This window comes from Melitaea cinxia, chromosome 27 (genome assembly GCF_905220565.1).
Source record: "Melitaea cinxia chromosome 27, ilMelCinx1.1, whole genome shotgun sequence".
In the NCBI taxonomy this organism is placed as follows: Eukaryota; Metazoa; Arthropoda; class Insecta; order Lepidoptera; family Nymphalidae; genus Melitaea; species Melitaea cinxia.
This window is the reverse complement of record NC_059420.1, coordinates 2,477,826-2,491,138: the sequence shown is the minus strand read 5'-3', so window position 1 is coordinate 2,491,138 and position 13,313 is coordinate 2,477,826. Positions and strand designations below refer to the sequence as shown.

Genomic DNA, 13,313 nt, shown 5'->3' with positions numbered 1-13,313 from the left:
TGTATTTTGCCCAGAGTCACCACGCTGGTCAGACGGATTGGTGACCGAAGAGCTCGATTTGTCGCACCGAAGACGCTGCTGGCCGTCTTGGGCCTGTGTATTTCAAAGCCAGTAGTTGGATGGTTATCCCGCCATCGGTTGGCTTTATAAGTTCCAAGGTGGTAGTGGAATCGTCGTGGTCCAAGAATTTTCGTCCAGTGGACCAAGGCTATACCTATACAATAGGCTACGACCTATAGGTTGTCATATCCTGGTTTAAATCATATCCGGTAAGTAGGTCACCTTTCACCGAGGCGTAAAAGCTTCTAAAACGACACTAGCATTAGCACAAACGCGGACGATACCATCGCGTTGATCAACTTAGTCTGAAGTCCGGCGTGCCACACACGATCAAAGCTCTTTTCCATATCGAAAAAGACTCCGACCGTGCAATGCCAGTTGTTGAACTCACTGGTTAATTGATTGAGGATTCTCGCCAGCTGTGTGATTTGAACTGTTCCTCGCACAGGGGTAGGGTGAGGCACGAGTCATAGCAGCAGATCAGAAATCGTCTCGTGCTGACGCACTACGCGCTGACCTGTCTTGCTCTGGTCAGCGGGACTTTAAAGCTTACTTACCCCTTTACGTGTCCGTGTTGCTCGCACACTTACCTCGCGTGCGTGTCCGGGTCCGGATCCGTGTCCGTGTCCATGTCCGGGTCCATGTCCGAGTCCGAGTCCGTGTCCGTGCCGGTCCGCGTGGTCGCGCATGCGCTCGTGGGGCACGCGTGCGCCGCACGTGTCGCACACGAGTGTGTCCGTCTCGCTCGCACACTTACCTTTAGCGCGCTTCGGTTCACGCGGCTCGTAGTACGGACACGCTACGTGCGATTATACACATTTTATAGAGGGTAGATACAAAATATCTATGTAAGAGAGCATTAATTATTAATTTTTATTAGCGTACAGCTCACCTGATGGCAAGTGATTTCCGTCACGTATAGACCCGTGCAACACTACAAGCATCGCAAGCGCGTTGCCGACCCTACCCCCGATCCCTCAGGAGCTCTCTACCTTACTCACACAGGGACACAACACTGCTTGAGAGGAGTATTACTTAGCAAAGTATGCATAAATATATGTATGTAACATATGTACCTACATGTACTAGATAGCATTTATAAAATATATACAAACAGTCAAATAGATACAGTAGCTTAGGTATAAGGTAGGTTTTAAGTTATGCGCAAATAAAACACCATTTAAACATTTAAAACCATGTAGCGAAACTAAGAACTCAACTCCTGCGCTTGTATTCACGGGTTCGAGGTCTAGGTCTAGACGTTTGCTTCTAGACCTCCGACTGAGTATGTTATCTTACTGGGGGCTGTTCAATACTTGCCATTACCATCAGATTATTACCATCTAAGAAGAGAAATGTTATAAACGTGATTAGAATACATGAGAATTAGGCCCCTTAGTCCAGAAACTGATTAACCTCTGATGACCTCTAATAACCCTCCCTAGGAGCTCTGGTCACCTTACTCACCACAGGAACACACTGCTTGAAAGCAGTATTATTTAGCTGTGACCTTCTGTAAGATCGAGGTACTTCCCCAGTCGGGTTGCTCCAGACTTTGAGCAGGAAATTTCCTGCTGTGTCCTAATTCGATATTATTACGTCATCTATAGTATAAAAATGAGTCGCTGAATGTGTTGCTAAGCGCAAAACTCGAGAACGGTTGGACCGATTTCGCTAATTCTTTTTTTAAAATATTCCTTGAAGTACAAGGATGGTTCTTACGGAGAGAAAAATTCTAAAAAAAAAAATTAAATTTCCTGAAAAAGTCTAAAAACAAAACTTTTCTATACTCCCATACAAAAGATTTGTGATAATACTTAAAAGTCAATTTGAACTTTAATACCATACGATAAAGTTTGTGTTAGGCGATACGAAGTTCGCCGGGTCAGCTAGTTATAAATTAAAACTCACGTCCGTGACCGACGTGCGTCTTGTAGAACGTGACCAACACCTTGTCCAGCGTTTCTGTGACGATCATGTGCGCGGGACAAGCTTTGCCTGTTTTGTATATCTGACGCTCGGGCGCCGGACGCTTGCCCTTACCCTTTAGTATGGAAACGGTTATATTTGGCGTAAATCGTTATATTTATTTTGCAAATACTTTTCATGTAGCATACAGGTAATAAACGATACTTGTCATCAAATATTTAAAAAAGTAAATTACAAATATTATATGAGCCGTAAAAATTATTATCTGATCATTTGTGATTGGGTTGTGAGTATTTCCGACAAAATTCTCATCACACACAGTGTGGTGGGTGGCATTTTTTATTATTTTATTTAGCTGTCAAAGGGCAACAGATTATTGTCTCTGGTTATCGCAAATACATCGGACATAAATGGCAATACGAAGACTATGTAATTTTTAATTCACTTTGAAGAAACTGTAATAAAATATTCAACACGTGCCACTTCATCAGCTTCAATTGACTTTTTCCTAGTCCTATACTTCCTTCAATGTTAAATATATCATTACCTGTAGCGTTTGTCATTACCCGTGGCTTTGGTCGTGTTAGCGTAACAAAGACAGACAGATAGTTACCAACAATGTTTAGATCATATAAGGTGTAAAAACAATTTAACAGAAAGTTATTTTTATAAATGTAAGCAATTACTACAACACCAGAAGTATCGCAAGCGCTTTGCCGACCCTATCCTCAATCCCTTCCAGGAGCTCTGCTCACCTCACTCACACAGGAACACAACACAACTTGAAAGCAGTATTATTTAGCTGTGATCTTCTGTAAGGTCGAGGTTTTTTCTTCCCCAGTCGGACTGCTGCAGAATTTGAACAGGATATTTCCAGCTGTGCTGCTGCTACCTCAGTTATTTTCTTCTGATTATAATATCAGTAGTTAAATGTTTAATATTTACCTGATATACATATATCCCCGACTGGCTGCACATGTAGTGAGAGCGTACACCCTCGATCGTCTGCTTGCTGGCTGTTGTCTTCCGGAAACGGAATTTGGTTTCCTCTTGTATCGCGCTTTTGTACATCATGAAGTCTATGACATATATGATGACGCGTTAGGACAACGGTCACGGGACTGGCCTATGGCTGTTGCGTTTGCGATCGCGGGTTCGATCCCCACACATGACAAACATTTGTATGGAATAAACAGATGTTTGTCATGACCTGAACATTGCCAACATCAGCCGTATTTTTAAGAAACTTCAAAAAGGAGAAGGTTCGCAATTCGAAGGTATTTTTTTTTTATATTTCTTCTAATAGCGTATTTTAAGAATCAGCACCCAGATGTGACATTTTGGAAAATAATCGACCAATAAAATTATCGATTTATATTGAAATTTTTCGGTGGCCTAAAAGCCACGCACTCCGTACAGTAAAGGGAACACATTTGGAGCATAGGAGCATATGTCGTCTGCCCTTTTTTTCAGGCACCTTTGTATAAAATGGATTCACTTTTTCACATCGCTAGTCTCTACGTATGCTTGGCTTGCGCCGTCCCTCGCAGAATACCACCCCATGCCGTGGCCTTTTTGGCCCTAGGGTAAACCGGTCTTGGGTGTCTCATACAAAATAAATTATCAATACTTACCATCCATAGAACTAAACTCGAGCTGTTCAACTTGTTCGGACACGTCGTGCCGTTGTAGCAGGTGAGCGCTGAAGTTAGCTCCGTAGCTCACCCGCTCAGAGCACAGTGGACAGAAAAACGCTTTGCGCTTCTCCACCTTGTTAACGTTTACTTAATTTATATATCGAGGGGGGATGGGTCCGGAGAAGCATCACAAAACATTACAAGAAGATCAACCCCCCATATGGAGGTACCACGTGTATTTATTTTTCGTTGAACGCGCGATCTCTAAACCAAAGAAACAACCAACAAACACTCAGCAACCTTGACGCTTGCCTAGAAATTTGTATCCAAATGTTAAGGTAATATTCTGAAAATATCAACATAAAAAATACACGTGTTTTTTGGGTATGGTATCTGTAACATCGCCACATATCAACAAAGGGGAGGGTAGGTGTTTAAAAATTGCTAAAAAACACACGTTATTAATGTATGACCCCTAAAGGCCTGTTCCACTGGTTGTAGATAACGCTATTTGAGGGATGAAGGTATCCAAATGGTAAAAAATATCATCGTTTTTTACCATCGACTTGTACTATACGGCATATTACTGTTCGCTAATGTGAATTCAAAAGTTTTGTTTATTGATTGAAGAGGAATAAGTCCTAACAGCCTATTCTACCTCCTGCTATTAAAGTTTATTCATAACTTATTTGCAGGATAAGCGTTATCCACAAGTGGTGAAACCAGCCCTAAACTTTTGTTCCTAATTAAAAGTTTACCTACACAACTTTTTTGACTATACTACGTCGGCGCAGTGGTCACTGTCTGGAGTTTGATGTCAGCTCATGGCAATTATCAGTAGTAGACGTTACTCGTGTTACGGGTGCTTGTACTTTTTGTGTTATGTGTTATGGTATCCCCGACACAGGAATGAAATCCTACCAGAAAAGAAAAATCCTACTGGGGATCATTGAGTGTGAGGCATTTATTGTCGAAATATGATTATTAGTTAATCACGAAAGTTCTAAAAAGCACTGCGCAGGTATTTCAAGTCGAAGTTTTGAATTAAAATTAATTATAAGCAGATGTCTTCAGCTAAGAAAGGGTTTTAGGAAACTCCACCCCCTAATAGGAGCTTCCCAAAGTCTGTCTTTTAAAACATCTCCTTTGCCCTAAGGTTGCCTGAAAGAGATTGCTCTTAATTTTTTATTTTTATTTATTTATTTATTTTGTTTCAGACATAAGTAGTCCATATCTTAATGTTAGTATTACAAAAACAACTTATATCTAATGTTAGTAAATCAATATAAATATGAATAAAAGTAAATAAAGATATCAAACAACAAATAAAATCAATACAAATCCATAACAAGCAAAAGTAAAAAAGTAAAAGTAAAAGTAATAGCTATCTGGACACGACCCTCGTCAGTCAGAATGTAGCCGTATCCAGTGGCGCAGTATTGCTGAGTCCCAGCGGTCCGCCAGTGCACTCAGAATGCCGTTCGAGCTGGTTCGTAGCCTCCGGAGCATGGATGCACACCTCTTACGAATAATAGCCTTAAAGCTATCAACGCGCCTCGTAGTAAACATTTCGGAGGCACTGCAGTAACGCGGCAACTCGAGCAGCACTCTGAATGCATTGTTGTACTGGACTCTCAGGGCGTTGTACGCACGCTGCGTATACCTGACCCAAAGGCTGCAGGTGTAGAAGGATTGGCAATATGCCTTAAACAGAGTTACTTTTACACTATCACTACACCTTGCAAACCTTCGGGCCAGCATGTTGCAGCGCACGGCCAGTGCCCTGCGCTCTCGCTCCACATCCTCGTCATCACTGAGGTTGTCCGAAACCCAGTGACCCAGATACTTAAAACGTTCTACTCTATTTAAAGCAACACCTCCAAGATATAAAGGTGGCACATTCGCATAGACTTTCTTGCCGGCCTTAAACACTAGGAGTTCACTCTTCTTCGAGTTATATCTGAGTCCCTGGGCCTCAGCGTACCGTTCACAAATCCGCATTAATTTGCGCAGTGCACCTATAGACGGGCTTAACAGTACCATATCGTCAGCGTAACTGATGTTATTTACGCAGACGCCCCCGATATGACAGCCAATGTTGCAATTTCTAAGCTCGGCAAGCAGCCCGTTCATATAAAGGTTAAACAAACGAGGAGAGGTCAAGCCCCCCTGTCTAACCCCACATTCCAACCCGTACATTTCTGAGTGCGTGCCCGCCCACTTTACAACATTCCGTTGGTTGTAGTACCAGTATTCTAGCACAGATGCAACCTCGCAGGGTACATCAGTCTCCTCCCTTAATTTTGTCCAGAGCACATCATACCGTATTGTATCAAAAGCTTTTGATAAATCCAGAAAACAGGCATAAACTGGAGTTTTTCTAGCTGTATAGTACTGTACAGTCTGCTTGAGGCATAGGATGGCACTCTCTGTAGAAAGACCCGGTCTAAAACCAAATTGGGAGTCTTGAAGCTTAATATGCCCCTCTAACTGCTTATCAAGCAGACTGTCCAGTACCTTAGCTATGACCGTAGCGAGTGAGATTGGTCTATAGTTGGACACATCGGATACATCCCCTGTTTTATTTTTCAATATAGGTACTACTATGGTGTACATAAGACCCTCTGGCAGATAACTGTGACTTATACATAAGTTAAAAAACATAGCGAGAACTCTAGACAAGTCAGGCTCTGCATACTTCAGATGCTCAATACTGAGCCCGCCCCTCTTAAGCAATAAGGCCGTCTTTTGTACATTTTTTTCTACAAATTATTGCTAATGTTGCTTGATTATTTTATTTGTTTGGTGCACAATAAAGTGTTAAATAAATAAATAAATAACACCCTCAAATCGCGATGTTTTAATACCATTTAAGCAATATTCACATACATACACAACTTTATTTAAATATTCACATACAATTCTCATATTATCAGCCACATTGGGCATCTTGGGAGAGATAACATGGACTAAGACATAACATATAAGTACACACAAATAATTAAGTAAACGCCTGGCACTCAACGGCCCCCTCTAGGATTTACTTTTGTGTCGGGGGTCCAGAAACTCACAAAATACACAAGCACAAACGCCCAGACCACGACAAACATCTGTATGACCAATACAAATGTCAGCGCATCAGCCAAAAGCCAGTGCTGTGAGCGTTGCACGAATTGTACGAAACTTCTCCATTTCCCATTCAAACTTACCCACAACTATTTTGAAGTAAAACTTCTTGACGCACGCTTGCTGGTGAATGCGCGGGGAAAGTTACGAAAAGTGTGATCGGACCAGGCGAATGGAGCGAGAGAGAAAGGTGCAAGCACACCTTTTCTTTCTCCCATAGCCAGTTACGTTTCGTATATCTAAGACACAGTAGGCCTATTGCGCAGAAGTTTTACTTCAGTCGTGTGGTCTGAAGCACACTCGTTTTTCGTTTTAACAAAGGTATCAATCGGAAGAAGACGCCGCGTTGGCGCAATGGTCACAGCTATGGGTTGTGCCTGTTGCGCTGGAGGTTGCGGGTTCGATCCCCGCAAATGACAAACATTTGTATTGGCCATTCACGTGTTTTCCGTGGTCTGGGTGTTTGTGCAGTCCTTTTGGGTCTCCCCACCGTGCCTCGGAGAGCATGTTAAGCCGTTGGAATATATCCGCCAACCCGCATTGGAGCCGCGTGGTGGATTAAGCTCTGATCCTTTCCCAACATAGGGACAGAGGCCTATACCCAGTAGTGGGATATTACAGGCTGGAGCGAATCGGAAGATGATATGAATGATATTATAAAGTTATGGCAAAATAACTAAACATTAAAAATATGAGAGTACCTCAAAACCATGAGCCTTCCACAGATGGTTGTTCAAGATCTGCTTCTGACTGAAGTCTCTTCCGCATATGTGACACTTCTTACGGTCACGCGACGAGTACTTGGGCGTGTGGTCGTTACAGAGTTTCACTAATCATTTCATACTTATTAGGATTTTAAACAACTCTGAAGAAGCTTCAAATTACTCTTAAATATAATGGCAAATCATTTTTAATTGACGTCAAAAAAGGGGATTCCCCTTTGACTGTATTTTTTTTTATGTTATCTCATAACTTTTTACTGGGTGAACCGATTTAGATTGTCCTTTTTTGGCTATTATGTACAATATAGGTAGATTTTTTTATCGGAGGTTAAATATTTGTTCTTTCTGACTTTACCTTAATTCCGGTGCTGCGGTAAGTGTACTCATGCTCCGTACTGCGACTATCACGCGTTATTTTCCAACAAATTTACGTAAAAACGATTTTTACTGCAAGATCAAAATACGATACGAACTGACCTTTAACGACTAACAAATCGACACTTTTAAACAAAATAACGCGTCAGACATAATATTATAATAAAATTAGTAACATTGCGTGCTAGAATATAGGTTTAGAAATTCGAAAAATACCCAAAACCGAATCGGAGCACCCCACTGTCCACGTGGTCTTGGTCTGCCCTACCCCTAGAGTGTTTTTTTTAAGCCGCGGAGGCGCGGAGGGTCCTTTCGCACGCAAGGGCGGAAGGGCTGCACTTCCCCCAGCGCCGGAGCCAAGCGTTACTCTAACCTTAAAGGTGGTAGGTTAATTTTAACCTCAAAACTTCAACTACGATATCTCTGTAACAGCGGGGTTTAACAAAAATTTAACCTCCGATAATAAAAAAATCTACCTTTATTGTACATAATAACCCCTTTTTTAATCTAAATCAAGTGCTTGTCATTACTCATCAAACTTTAGCCTAATACATTCCACCGCTGGACATAGGCCTCCACAAGCTCGCGCCAAAAATGGCGTGAACTCATGTGTTTTGCCCATAGTCACCACGCTGGGCAGGCGGGTTGGTGACCACAGGGCTGGCTTTATCGCACCGACGACGCTGCTGTCTATCTTGGGCCTGTGTATTTTAAAGCCAACAGCGCCTGTCGTGAGATAATAATTAAATTTGAAACAGATCTGACGATTACTTTTTGAGTTATGACAAATATTGTGTATTTTTTTCGACTACCCTACGTCGTATTACTTGTCGATGTAACTTGAAGTTGGCTTTTTTTCGTTTGCGACCAAACAATTATTTTCTTTCAGATAGACGAAAAAGCCAATTAAGTTCACGTCATCCAGTTTACATTATAATATATAAAGCACAAAATTCTTCGAGAAAGTATAATTGCATAAAAAAATTGCGATCTGCAGTATGTACTGGATAGGTCTGTAAACATCCTACTATAGAGCTTAGATCTCTACTTATGAAGCAGCAAAGTTTTGATAAGTTTACCAACCTTTCACTACTAATTAAATAAAATACACATAATATGGATACAAGTGAGAGATATTAAATTAACCCATACACACAACATACCATTTATAAGATATCTACAGAACATCAGTCAAATAGAAACAGTAGTTTAGACACGAGATAGGCTTACAAATGAACCTAAACTGGGTGACCTAAATTTGGCTGATTTTCTCAAGGTAAGGCGAAAGTTTACTCATCACTTCAGCCTATCGCAGTGCAATGCTGGACATAGACCTCCACAAGGTCGCCACGTTGGACAGGCAAGTTGGTGACCGCAGGGCCGGTTTTGTCGCACCGAAGACACTGCTGCCCGTCTTCGGCCTGTTTATTTGAAAGCCAACAGTTGGATGACTATCCCGCCATCGGCCGGCTTTTTAAGTTCCAAGGTGGTAGTGGAACTGTGTTATCCCTTAGTCGCCTCTTACCACACCCACGGAAAGAGAGGGGGTGGCTATATTCTGTACTGCCGTAAACAAACAGCATAAAGTTTACTCAGTCCAGTACATTTTCATGGATGAAAAATTTAAGCTTTCTATGAAAAACTATGATGATATCTAAAGGATGAATCTAGATTATGGTAGAGACGATATTATATATTCTATGGAAATCGAGGATAATAAAGTCTAAATTGATATTTCTTCTATGGTAATGTATGGAAAATGTTTTAATATATCGTACAGCCGTGTTTCATCCTGAGGTGTGTGAAGCAAGCCTTCTTGCTGTTGTAGACATTGTCACAGAAGTGACAGGCATATTGGCGTCCTTGCCTTTCCATGTTTGGATTATGACATCTAATTTCAAAAAAATTAAAGTCAAATCAAAATCAAAAACCACTTTATTTAAATAGTTTTAAGAAGCAAATTTAAATCATCATTTTACAATGAAACTTGATGAAGCTACCACCGATTCGGAATGTAGATTCTGCTGAGAAGAATAGTCGAGAATCTTGGCAATTAATCTTCAAAAAAAACCCTTTTATAAAATGAAAATGGCCAAAAAGCGTACGGCTCACCTGATGGTAAGCAGTTATCGTAGTGTATAACGTCTCCAACACCAGAAGCATCGCAAACGCGCTACTGACTACTCCTGGGGGGATTGGGGATTGGGTCGGCAACGCGCTTGCGATGCTTCTGGTGTTGCAGGCGTCTATAAGCTACGGTCATCGCTTACCATCAGGTGAGCCGTACGCTTGTTTGCCGAACTAGTGACATAAAAAAAAAAAACTACCTCCAGTCCAACTCCAAAAGCCCCGGTCACATTACTCACCATAGAAACACAACACTGCTTGAAAGCAGTATTACTTAGCTGTGATCTTCTGCAAGGCCGAGTTACTTCAATGTGCTGTGACCTACAATTAACACCAATAACTTACCTATTAAAATGATCAGCCAGATTCCTCAACGACGCACCACACAAGTGACAATCGCGAACCTTCCTTCCGGTCCTAGGTTCGAGTCCGTGCACCAACCTGATGTGGTGGTGTGTACCTTCAACGGTTGACAGCTGGAGATTACAGTATATGCAAGTTGTTTCATCGAGAGCTTCGATTTCGTGCTCTTCGTCTTGATCTGATGGTAATGACATTTTCATCAGTGAGTAGTATATGGTGATGGTGTTTTTATCAGAAAGTGGTATATATACTAGTAACTTGTGTAAAACTACAGACGAACGCTTCAGCCTGTAATATCCCTGATCGCCATCAGGTGTGTATGATAACAACCGGGAGCGACAGCTTAACGTGCTCTCCGAGGCACGGTGGGGAGACCCACAAGGACTAACAACCAGACCGAAAATAAATATTTGTATAAACACAAATATCCATTCCGAGCGGGAATCGAATCCGCGACCGACAGTATTTAGGCGCACCATTACAACAGAGCGGTCGTCACAGACGAGATGAGTATAAGAAATTTCAAACTAAATCTACACTAATATTATAAAGCTGAAGAGTTTGTTTGTTTGTTTGAACGCGCTAATCTCAGCAACTACTGGTCCGATTTGAAAAATTCTTTCAGTGTTAGGTAGCCCATTTATCAAGGAAGGCTATAGGCTATTTTTTCTTCAAATTAATGCATGTGAAACCGCGGGGCACAGCTAGTTTAGGAAATAGACATTAATACCAAAAATAGCGATAAAAATAATCTTCTATATCATCATCATCATCATCAGCATTTCAGCCTATACAGTCCACTGCTGGACATAGGCCTCCACAAGTTGGCGCCAAAAATTCGTGAACTCATGTGTTTTGCCCATAGTCACCACGCTGGGCAGACGGGTTGGTGACCACAGGACTGGCTTTGTCACACCGAAGACGCTGCTGCCCGTCTTCGGCCTGTGTATTTCAAAGCCAGCAGTTGGATGGCTATGCCGCCATCGGATGGTTTTATAAGTTCCAATGTGGTAGTGGAACTATGCTATCCCTTGGCCGCCTCTTACGACACCAACGGGAAGAGGGGGGGAGGGATCTTCTATATAATAAAAATGAATTGCTAACTTCAACCCTTCTCCTACATGGAGAAAGAGGCCAATGTCCAGACGTGGGATGTTACAGGTTGATTGTTTCTTACTTATTGTTAGTTATAAATAGTCTTGGAAATGGTTACCATCATCATTTTCGTCATCACCGCAGTCACCGAGTTTCTTTACACCTTTTTTAGATCCAACCTCATCTTCTTCATCTTCCAATATCGCCTCGTCTAGATATTCTTCATCTATTTCAAAATCAAAGACAGAATCTATAATTGTGTTTGCTCGCAAACGGAAAGAAAAAACCGACTTCAATTACATCGACAAGTAATACAACTTAAGTAGACGAAAATATTAACAAACGCACTAGTCGTCACTACGTTTTTCGAGGGTTTTTCCTTGATTTCTCTGGGATTCCATCATCAAATCCTGGTTTCCTTATCATGGTAACGCCCTTGGGATATCTCCTTTCCAACAAAAAAAGAATTATCAAAGTCGGTTCATAAACGACAAAGTTATGCCCGAACATACATTAATATATCGGTCGAATTGAGTAACCGCCTCTTTTTTTGAAGTCGGTTAAAAATTACTAATCGAACAAGATCTAAATCTTCCAAGTACCTGCTTTTTGAGTTATCCCTGATAATAAGATCAATTTACTACCCACTCTGAATCAGTAATTATAAGTGGATGTAAATTGAAGTCCAATTATTCGAGTAGGCTTAAAAAGCAATTTTTAATTTTGCTTTTCGAAATTTTAAATTGTTATTTTACAAATGAAAAATAGGTAAGGCTTTAGATTAAGAACCGTCAAATTATCTAAGCTCAAAATTTGACTGTATATCGGCATAATTTCGTTACAAAAAAAAAATAACCCTAACCTATCTAACTTCAAATGCAGTTCTCATCTAAAGCCTAGCCGAAAAATATATTTAATTTTATTAATTAATTATAGTTAATCGTGAAACAACCACAGATTCGGAATATATATTCTGCAGAAATATGAAGACACTCCAAGGTTACTCTTTAAAAAAAACGTAATTATATACACAAATATAAATTACATTTTAATATTTATATGATAGAACAGTACATAATAATATGGTAAATTATTATACCATAATTATAATAAGCACTTGCAGCGTCACTGTCACGCCTCAATTGTATTTCACTATTTCACTCTCATATTTTTTAATACCGCGGGCCTTATATCTTAAGCTGTTAAGTTCATTGACGAAAAAAAATTATGGTTTAACGAATTTAGCCGGGTAAGCTAAGTCGAGGTTACAAATGAAATAAAATAAATAACTATTTCAGCAAATATTTAGTTAAATGTAACAGAATTGAAATAATTACCTTTAATAGTTTGCAACGTGTCTATCGTTTTAATCGTTTGACTTTTAAATGTGTAAGACTTTTCCAATTTTTCGACGCAATTTGTGCAGATATATTTGAAATACTTAGACACCTAAAACGATACGCATAAATTAAAAAAGAAAAAACAATTTCTCACAGAACACCAACGTAATTCACTGAATATTAAGTCACGATAATTTGAAATGAAATTAAAAAGATCTTACTTTAACATCAAAGCAGGTTTCAAGCATCTGCCCGTATGTTTCTTCATTGTTACCGTACGCAACAAACAGGTCGCATAAATCATTAGTATTCGTGCAACTAATGCAACCTACAAATTCATCTTCTTCCTCCATATTTAGCCTTTTCTTGTATTTCTTTTTAAAAATGATTTCGTCGATACATTCAAGTTTCGAAAGAACCGCGTTTGTTTGACAGCTGACGATCAGTTTCGTTTAGAAAGCCTAAGTATGATATTTATTGAATTTAATAAAGTCTTTTATATTTTATCGTATCTAAAATAAGCTTTTAAATTATTTAAA

General features: G+C 40.2%; 1 protein-coding gene across 1 annotated transcript; it reads right to left on the bottom strand.

Moving 5' to 3' along the window:
- Positions 1–527: 527 nt before the first annotated feature.
- LOC123667267 lies at positions 528–13,127 on the bottom strand. The gene is made up of 11 exons (XM_045601225.1): positions 12,996–13,127; positions 12,772–12,883; positions 11,562–11,660; positions 10,322–10,403; positions 9,628–9,740; positions 7,454–7,581; positions 3,624–3,759; positions 2,935–3,068; positions 1,972–2,104; positions 651–859; positions 528–587 (listed from the first exon to the last, which is right to left on the bottom strand). Exons 1-11 carry the CDS (start codon positions 13,125–13,127, stop codon positions 528–530), a joined length of 1,338 nt encoding a protein of 445 aa, XP_045457181.1.
- Positions 13,128–13,313: the final 186 nt, after the last annotated feature.